The sequence below is a fragment of the Carassius carassius genome, chromosome 30, assembly GCF_963082965.1.
Source record: "Carassius carassius chromosome 30, fCarCar2.1, whole genome shotgun sequence".
In the NCBI taxonomy this organism is placed as follows: Eukaryota; Metazoa; Chordata; class Actinopteri; order Cypriniformes; family Cyprinidae; genus Carassius; species Carassius carassius.
In genome coordinates this window covers 2,223,552-2,233,365 of record NC_081784.1, presented here as the reverse complement: position 1 = coordinate 2,233,365, position 9,814 = coordinate 2,223,552, and the positions used below count along the sequence as shown (strand labels likewise).

The window sequence follows — 9,814 nt, the reverse complement described above, 5'->3', positions numbered from 1 at the left end:
ATCTTTGAAAGTACAGACAAACTGTATAGGCATATTTATAAAATACAAAATTAAATATTACAATTAAAATAAAGATAGAACAAATAAAAAAAGCTAATTCAAATTAAGATTAAAAACTATAATTGTGTATAGATGATACTAAAATACACCGATGCATTTTCACTTAGGAAGTCTTTAAATAATAAATGTTTGAAAGTAAAAAAAAAAACAAATCTGTTACATTTTTAAAGACATTTTTTAAAATACAAAATCTAGCAAAATTCATATAATGTTAACTAGAATTAAAATGAAAAATAATAAAATATTCATTTAAAAATCATTTACTAACCTTGTCTTTATATCCAGGTTTTTAGTGTCTGCCATGACCATTTAAACTTGCTAACTTTCAGACTTTTTTCATGTTTAACCAAAAGTTTGTCCGTCTAAAACATTAGTCCCATTGAATGATTGAGGTACTTTTACAGTTAAAACAACAAAAGATGTTTTTGCATGTTTCTCCTGTTTATTCCTCCCATACACTTTCCCAAAAGACCTCCACTGTAAACCAAAACATGCATAAAAACAGCTTTTTACAAACCCAATCAAAACACTTTCTTGGAAGTATAATATATTAAATGCAATCAAAATAATAAAATACTATTAAAAATGAAAGTGCTTGTTCGGTTTGTTTTATGGAGAGCTTGTCACAACAGGCCAGTTGGAGTCTATTAAATACTACTCATCCTTTTAATTACATAAATGTCTACAAATTGAAACTGATCTGAGGTAACATAATTATAGATGCTGATGCAGTGGTTCACAGAGATCCAATGGTCATTTTCTATATAAAAATGATAATAATAAAATAATAATTTATATACATTTTAACCACAAATGCTTGTCTGAATGAGCAATGCAGAATAAGAGTCCCGGTGTATTTTTCAAATTAAAAGCACATGCTCCTCAGTGAGAAAAAAAATCATTTTATGAAGATGCTTAGCTGAAGCTTCATCTCATGTTTTCTGCAGCACGTCCCACATTACACACCTTCACTTCACCCACATATAAAACAATCTAAATCTTGGTTTGTCTGATGTTTGATCGCTTTCTTCTTATTTGTGGGATGTTGTATTTGAAAACTTGTTTCAGTCTCTCAGTATTGCAGATGAAGCTGGTTTGGTGTTTTGGACTCTTTCCAACACTAAAAATTGTTTAGATTTAATTTTGATGCATTCCTTGATGCACCTTTCAAAAGTGAGAATGTTTTTTATCATGTAAGTTCAGATCCTGTACTAATTTATTGACTATAATCTCATTTGTTTAAACAGGAAGTTGTGCTTGCGAACGGTTCACAACGTTGGATTTGGATGATCGGCAACCTGTGCTAGAAAGGTTTAAAGTACTTCTGTTCACATAGAAAGCAAGCACTCACTACTGAAATGATCTAATAAAGTTTATTTTAAAAATGTAACACGTTCCTCTTTGACTAGGAAATTAAACTTTTGATTAATTGCTAACAGCTACATAATGGTTATTGAGTACTTCACAATATATTAAGTCTAGAGGTCATGGAACATGCATACAATTCAGGCTGTATGAGAACCCACGGTCACCAAATACAGATGGATGGAGGGATGGGGGGGGGCACAAAAAAGCTATACAGATATTCATCAGAGCTTCAGATCAGCATGAAGCCTCTTAAAAATCTCCAGCAATGTCTCTCAGGATCACGTCCCCTCGCTCGTGGCAATTCGGAGCGAAGCTGCGCGAGAACACGGTGCTTTCGCAAGTCTGGCGTCTTACGGAATGGTTTGGGAGTTTAAATCCTGTCCTCGTCCAATCAGGATAAAGGGGTGGGGCTAATCATTTAAATCACTTCCGATGCATGAGCCGAATTGTTACGGCCAGTCTCGTCACACTCAAAACATTGCTGGAGAATACTTAGTGTTTCTCTCTTCTCTTCTCTTTTTTCCTCAAATCTCTTTCACAGAAAGAACATACATCCCGCGGCATGAAAACAAATACAGCTATCGAAGGTATAAACAACCCTGAAATTAATACACTTATAATAAAATAAAAAGACATTCAAGTACATTTAAGATTTTTGCTTGAAAATACAAAACTACATGAGAAAGCATTAAAATCAAACCTCTTAAAAAAAAAACTAAACGAAAGCAGAACTGAAGTGCTGGGTCATTTTTTTTTTCTGTACATATACAAGAGCGCGGTGACAGCTGCATGGAAAGCATCGAGTCTATTCGCTCTGGGTCCGTTCCTCTCGTGTGGCTCAGATCGTCCTCATTCCCCATCCCAGAAATCCTGAGTCCGAGAGCGGCAGGGAGAGACGGGATCCACACCACATCCACAGCAGAACGTCTGTTTAAATAGAAATGTTTCCTCTCTCTTTCTTTCTTCAAAGAGTTTGTCTGAATAATAATTGAATTATTTCTAGCGTGTAATCTCTCTGGTCTGGGTTCAGTTGTGCTGAAGTGTGTTGGACTCTATAGGAGGTGCTGAATCGTACAGTGTGTCTGTGTCGTGCGTCGGCTCTCCAGCTAGTGTGCAAGGGTTCGACAAAGTCCCTGCGCCACAGTCACAGAAAAACCTGCAGAGCCAAGCACATGAACATCAGAAGAAATGAAATATATATATATATGTATGTATGTATATGCATGTATATGCATGTGTATATTATATATATATATATATATACACACACACACACAATACAAAAAATAATATACAAATACATTTTTACATTTTAAAAAGTGAAGCCTAGTTTTAAATCTTTTCATGAAATATAAGAATACTTTTTCAAATTTTTATTGTTTTCATGACAATTAAGCACATTTCCCCCTTAATATCTATAATACAGTGTCCAGGCAAGATCATTTTTTAAATATGAAAATAAACGATATATTAAATAAATGCATATATGATGCGCTATCATGATGCAAGCAAAATGTCATAGCAATTACTCATTCTGTACTACTTTTATTTGGAAGATACAGTCATGATAATTAACCAAAATCAAGGTCAGTTAGCAACTAAGTTTCATTTAAAAAATATCAATACCACACCTAAAAAAAAAATAATTAAATACAGCAAAAATATTTAAAGTAGTATCTAGTATACCTTGGAGTTCAAATAATTAAAATCACTTTGCTTGTAAATGTCTCCTCACATTAATAATGAAAAATAAGTTTACGTGCTCCTAAATGTATGTATAAATTATAATAACATTGTGACATTTAAATGATACTTTTCTTTCTAAATTGTAATTATAATGCATAAAAATCTATAAATGCAGTAGTAACTTTTGGACATAGACACATACAAATATACGTATGCATATAAATAAATGTATATGTTTAATCAACATAAATGAATGGAAGTACAGCAAATAATATGTTAGATGTACATTTCCAAACATACTTCATGAGTCATTTTGTACTCATTGTACTTAGAAATATATATATTTATATAGGAGAAAACAAGCTTAATTGTTGTTTTAAAGTCTTATTGGTCTTTAAAAACGGCACAATATTTCTTGTTTTAGTCGTAAATGCAAAGAAAAATCACAGTAGCATTTGGAGGGAATGACTGACCTGTCGTGTCTGATGAACTCCACGTCGTGCCCCTGGTGGCACTTCTTGATGCAGTTCACACAGATGGCGTTGCGGTCTGTGGTGTTACAGGTGTGACACCTGCACAGAGAAACAGAGGCGTGAGGAAGCACCCGTCGAGGACACACTGAGCTCTCAGATGCTTCTCAGGAGGAGCGTTACCTGTAAAAATCGTGCATTGGATAGCTGGTGTAACTGGAAATCTTGTACAGGCACTGACCTCTGCTCACCGCTTTCTCTATGGCATCCTGATTGTTCATGATTTTGTTGTCTGTGAAGATTAGATGAGAGTAATGTTCATGTATAGTCCACTGGATCATGAAGTGAGTGAAATGAAGAGGTTTCCACTTCACCTTTCATCGTGACGTTGACGCCAGACGCGAGAAACAAGCCACCGAAGCGGTTGTTGAAGATCTGATTGCCTTCTAATGTCGCTGTCGCATGATTCGTGATCTCAATACCTGCGACAGATGGCGCTTCATTAGTGGTCTATAATAAATATTTAATATGCATCTTATATCTGTGATTCCATAAAAAAAATAAACAGCATTTTCAGAAATGAGTTTCATACATTTGCCTAGTAAAGTACATTTCTAAAGGAACTAATATATATATATATATATATATATATATTCCTCTAGAAATGTACTTAACTATACAAATATAACATTACTTTTTTGTTTAAAGTTATTAAATGAAATAAAACTTATAAAAAAAATAACATTTTAATTGTTAACTTTTACTTATTTTACTAAAAATTATTTGACAAATTTTACTAAAACTTAAAAAAGATAGATAATTTGTCTATTTGTGTGTGAATATATATATATATATAAAACTATAATAGCATGTCATAGATACTAACATTACAGAAAGAGAGATAAAATTTAGATTTTTTAAGGCATCTCTTTAAGTGTTAAACTGCATTGTGTCATGCTTAATCAATAAATAACAATATATTCCGACACAACACTGCAGAAAAATACACAAAAAATATTAACTATACAAAACCTAGACAATCCTTCCTGTTCACTCCTGAAAGGATGATGTCAGCATGAAGTACAGAATATAAAAGTAACGGTAACAGCACTGACACACATTCTGAAGACGAGAAGTGAAATATACAAACTTAAAAGCCTCAATTTTTCCTTAAAAGAAAATGTGCAAGACACCTAAAATATCTAGTGAAAGTTGATCAAGTAGCTGTTGCATTAATGAAATGAAAATGCATACCAGCAGCAAAACCGTCAAATATCCTGTTCTTGCGCAGCACAGGGTGACTGTTAGTACTGATGAGGACTCCAGCCTGAGCGTTCCTGAAGATATCGTTCTCCTCCAACAGCCCTACAACATATCAAACCAACGTCATGAAGCTGAAGCACACAGATCAGCCTGCGGTCGATCACATCAGAAGAGGAGCGTCACCTCGTCCTCCGTTGAAGATACAGATCCCTCCGTCCCTCCCGTCGTGGATCTTGTTTCTGCGGAGCGTGGGGTTGCTGTCGGTCTTGATCCAAACTCCGGCCATGGCGTTGTCAAAGATCTCGTTGTCTTCAATAAAGCCTAAACCTGAGAAGAGATCGAGAGGATGCTTATCTGTCTGACCGAAGCACAGAAACATGAGCCTTTAAATCAAGCAAGACAACGACGGAAATATTACCCGAGTTGTAAACAAGAATTCCTCCGTTTTGTCCACCCCAGATCTTATTGCGCCTAATTTTGGGATTGCTGCCAGTTCTACAAGAAGAAATCCAAAAAATATCTATTGCATGTCACTTCTTTTTTTTTTTTTTTTAAGTCATGTCATTACCCTACAAGTCGATTACAGTGAAACTCGTTTAACATCATTACTCACTGACTTCGGAAATACCATGCATTTACTGAAATTCTTAAATAAATAAATAAATCATGTTATGGATTAATAATAATAATATAAAAAGAATAAATAATTAGAGAAATAATTATAAATAAAAAAATTAAATAATAATTAAAAATAATAATGCACAAGTTAAATACATTATAATAATAATTTAAAACAAAAAAACTATTTAAAGACAGACAACGTTGTATTAAATGATAAAAATACTTGTCTTTCAAAAAGTGAATTTCCTTGAACTTTGAAAATAAATGTTATATATGATGTAATAATAAAATAAAATAATATGACATTAATTCAATATAAAATAATAAATAAAATAAAAAAATATTTTTATAAAATAAGACATGAAATAAATGACAAAATAAATTAGTTAAAAATTATTGCTCTTCCACAACCACAGAATATTTATTCAACATACACAAAACAATAAATAAATAAATAGACTGATTAAAAGGGTCAAAAGTGAGAGCATCATTGTGAAACTGAATGTGGCACAATATTTGTATCTTGACCATCTTATTTCATTATCATTGACAAAATTATAATCATAAATTCAATATCCCCAGCCCTACATAATAATGTTTCAGTCACCTAAACATGAAAATCCCGAAACACAACCCTGTATGCACACTTTGGCAATACAATCACAGTTGACTACTACATTTTGTAGTTTAATCATCAGTTTTATACATATCTTCATCACTATTATACATATCTAGATATTTAAAAAGCTTCTGTTTGTAAAATGGCACAGCTTTTTAAATATCTGAATGTACTCTCTTAACATCAGTCAAGCATTATAATATGTTATTATGATAATCAAGCATAATTTAATGATAAAACTAGGTAACCATGCATGTATGTATGTATGCATGGTGGTGTTTAAGATATTGTTGGTCATTCAGTGTTTCTGTAAAAAAGGGGAAAAGACTATCAATACTGATGAGATAATAAAACTACTAATTCTACTAATGTTCGACATCATTTAATCGCCCAGAGTGGAGATTTAGTCGCACTGTAGAGGGTTGATACAGCAATGCCACTGACCTGATCTGAACTCCAGAGTACATGTGGTTATAGATGTCATTGTCTTCTAGCACACCGTGACCATTATCATAAAAATAAACGCCCACCTGTGGACAGAAACACAGTGCATGCATCACTGCAGGAGGATCCAGAGACTTTATCTGAAGAACCACTCTGTCCCGAATGCAATCGTGGTCTTTCGTGTCATAAAATGTCTCTGCATGAGACCATAAGTCATTATAAAGCATGCATGTGGAATCCGGTCACACAGAGCGAGGGAAGTGAAGCGCACGCACCTGTTTCCCGCTGTGTATCCTGTTTCTGCGCAGTACAGGTGTGCTTCCCGTGGTCACCCACACACCAGCCAAAGTGTTACTGTACACCTCGTTCTCCTCGATCACTCCCTGACCCTTCTCATGCTGAAAGAGACGGGACAACCAGCTTTAGTGAACAACCTCACTGACTGCAACACGGTTAGATATTAATGGGGCCTTAACAGGGGCAAAAACGCCATCGAAATGACCCCCAAATTCAAAATATGCCTCGCACTATTAAACTACTATCAGTTAGGACGGTCACGGTTAAAATCATCATAAACTAAAAATTGCACAAAAAAAAAAAAAACGTGACTAATAATGATAATAAATAAATAAATTAAAAAATATAAAAATGTATAATAATAATAATAATAAATGCATGTATAATGATAATAAATGCAATAATAAAAGCATGAATGCATGAATAAAATGTATATAAACTAATAAATATAAGAAGAATTTTAAAAATTACATAATTGTATTGTATAAAAAAAAATTATAAAAAATTAAATACAAAAATAAAAAGATCTGATCTATGTTGTAGTGCACAGCCAACCGGAGAACTGCACACAAAAGGTTCTTAGCATGGTTTCTGTACATTATTTATTCCCAATTTGAAAAATACTTTTTGTTTTTCATTCTACTAAGATGAGCAATGTGAAGTCTTGTTTTCTAATGCATAAAAAAGTGCATGGTTCTAATTATTTCAACAAGCATGGCATAAGACAAAACAGATATATTATGTTTATATAAAAAAGTAGAAATATACAATATTGCATTCCCTTAATGGAAATATTCTTCTGCTGAACACAAAAGAAGATATAAAAAAAATATTGGAGACCAAACAGTGGATGGTACACATTGACTTCCATACTATGAAAAAAATAGAATAAATACTATGGAAGTCAATGGCTACCGGCAGCTGTCTGGTTACCAGAATTCTTCAAAAGATCTTCTTTTATGCTCAACAGATGAAAGAACCCCATACAACTTTAACGTTTGGATTTCTGAACCTGTGCTGTTCACTCACCACATAAATGCCTCCATGCTGTCCGTCGTGGATCTTGTTGTGCCGGACGATCGGGCAGCTGTTGGTCCGGATCTGGATTCCAGCTAAAGCATTGCCGTAGATGTCGTTCCCTTCAATGAGACCTCGGCCGTCGCCGAATATGTAAACACCGCCCTGGTTGCCATTGAATATGGCGTTACCCCTGCCATTGATCAGAAGAGGGGTTATAACTGAGCATTAACAGTGTAACTGTACAGATATGATTAGATGCGTTAGAGTTTCTCACCTGATCGTGGGGTCACTGTTTGAGGTAATCCACACGCCCGCAAAGTTGTTTGCATAGATCTTGTTCTCGATGAACTGGCCTCGGCCCTTCTCGTGCACGTAGATGCCACCCGTCTGTCCGTGATGGATCTCGCAGCGCACCACCGTAGGGTTAGCATACGCCTTCACCTCGAAACCTGCTATCCGGTTCCTGTGGATGCTGCAGCTCTCAAAGTAGCCCTGCAGAGGGAGCCAGAGAGTCACCAAACACACATATATACCAAAAATATATATATTTTAATTCAAACTTATTTTATTTCAGCTACTTGCAAAGTTAACATTTCTCATTTTCATTATATGTTGATGTACAATATTAAACTATAGCTAAAACTGAAATGACTATTTAAAAAATATGGAAAAAAATCGACATTAAAATATAGATAATACAAATAAATAAAAGACATGTGACAAAACTAAAATCTAAATGTAAAAATAAAAACTAATTCAAAATATTAATTAAAAGGGTTAAAAAAAATTTTATAAGAGCAAAATGAAGAGTGCAAATAAAAAAAACAAATATTCAAATTGTAAATTAAAAAAGGTCTTTATTTCAGCTAGCTGCCAAGGCAATGTTTTTCTTATTTTTTTCAGTTGTATAAAACTAACTAAAACTGAAATAAAATCAATACTATATAACTAATAAAATTATAAAAACACAAAACAAATTAATTACACAAGTAAACGGGCATAAAGCTTAAAAATAGTTTTTGTTAACTGAACAAAGGTGAAAAAATTAAATATTAATATTAGATGAAAAATTTAATAAACTTTTATTCAATTTTTAATAGTTTTAATGGTTATTTGCATACTATTATAGTATTTATTCATATTTTGAATCGTCTTTTATATTTTCATTTAAATTCGTAATTTATGTTATATGCTTTGTCATTTCTATTAGTTTTTTATATTTCAGTTTACCTTACATTTATTTTTATTTAAAGTAATTTTAGTACTTCAACTTCTTTTATTTCAGTTAGTGACCAAGACAAAAAAATGGCAAATGCACAACATAAATTAAGTTAAACTCAAATTAAAATGAATACGTAATATTTAGTATTTATATTTCATTTGAGCTTTATATTAAATTCTGAATATGCCCCATGTCTCAATGTTTAAAGACAGTCCCTGGAAGATTAAAGGAAATAAAAACACAATTGCTGACATTAGTATATCTGACGTGTCGTTGAGGTGTATAGAGACAGAGAGCGTTGTTACCATGCCATGGTCAAACGTGAACACCCCGACGTCTCTGCCGTGATGGATGTGGTTTCGTCGGATGATGGGATTGCCGTGGTTTTTCACCCAGATCCCTGCGAGTGCATTATTGGAGATCTCGTTGTCTTCGTAAATGCCCTGCAGAGCAAGCAGAGAGAGCGACGGCTGAACACTGTGACTCATCTGCCACAGAAACCACGCTGATGGTGTTCTCCAGACAGAGCTTCACATTACCTGTGCATGGTCTGTGATATAGAGCCCCACGTTCTCACAGTCACTGATGTTACAGTGTTTGATGGTGGGGGACGCTCCCTGGCCGCTCACACACACTGCAGAGCCCACTGCAGGAGGACAACATTCAGCTCAACAGAAGTCAAAATCTCAAAGTATACATGATTTCAGCACATGTGCACGATTAATAAGCAGCGCAGCGGAATGC

General features: G+C 33.9%; 1 protein-coding gene across 2 annotated transcripts in view; it reads right to left on the bottom strand.

Annotated features, from left to right (window-relative positions):
- Positions 1 to 2,347: 2,347 nt before the first annotated feature.
- The window catches only part of LOC132110395 (F-box only protein 11-like), a 32,123-nt gene continuing 24,656 nt past the window's right edge, over positions 2,348 to 9,814 (bottom strand). The window contains exons 10-22 of one of the 2 annotated variants that reach the window (XM_059516962.1): positions 9,610 to 9,716; positions 9,376 to 9,513; positions 8,123 to 8,340; positions 7,858 to 8,038; positions 6,807 to 6,929; positions 6,532 to 6,617; positions 5,266 to 5,342; positions 5,031 to 5,174; positions 4,839 to 4,949; positions 3,959 to 4,066; positions 3,768 to 3,876; positions 3,588 to 3,686; positions 2,348 to 2,584 (exon numbers count right to left, since the gene is read on the bottom strand). In XM_059516962.1, coding sequence (XP_059372945.1) covers positions 2,455 to 2,584; positions 3,588 to 3,686; positions 3,768 to 3,876; positions 3,959 to 4,066; positions 4,839 to 4,949; positions 5,031 to 5,174; positions 5,266 to 5,342; positions 6,532 to 6,617; positions 6,807 to 6,929; positions 7,858 to 8,038; positions 8,123 to 8,340; positions 9,376 to 9,513; positions 9,610 to 9,716 — 1,631 coding nt within the window. In that variant the 3' untranslated portion in view covers positions 2,348 to 2,454. The remainder of the gene's footprint in view (positions 2,585 to 3,587; positions 3,687 to 3,767; positions 3,877 to 3,958; positions 4,067 to 4,838; positions 4,950 to 5,030; positions 5,175 to 5,265; positions 5,343 to 6,531; positions 6,618 to 6,806; positions 6,930 to 7,857; positions 8,039 to 8,122; positions 8,341 to 9,375; positions 9,514 to 9,609; positions 9,717 to 9,814) is intronic. The other variant, XR_009424643.1, reaches the window with a different exon arrangement.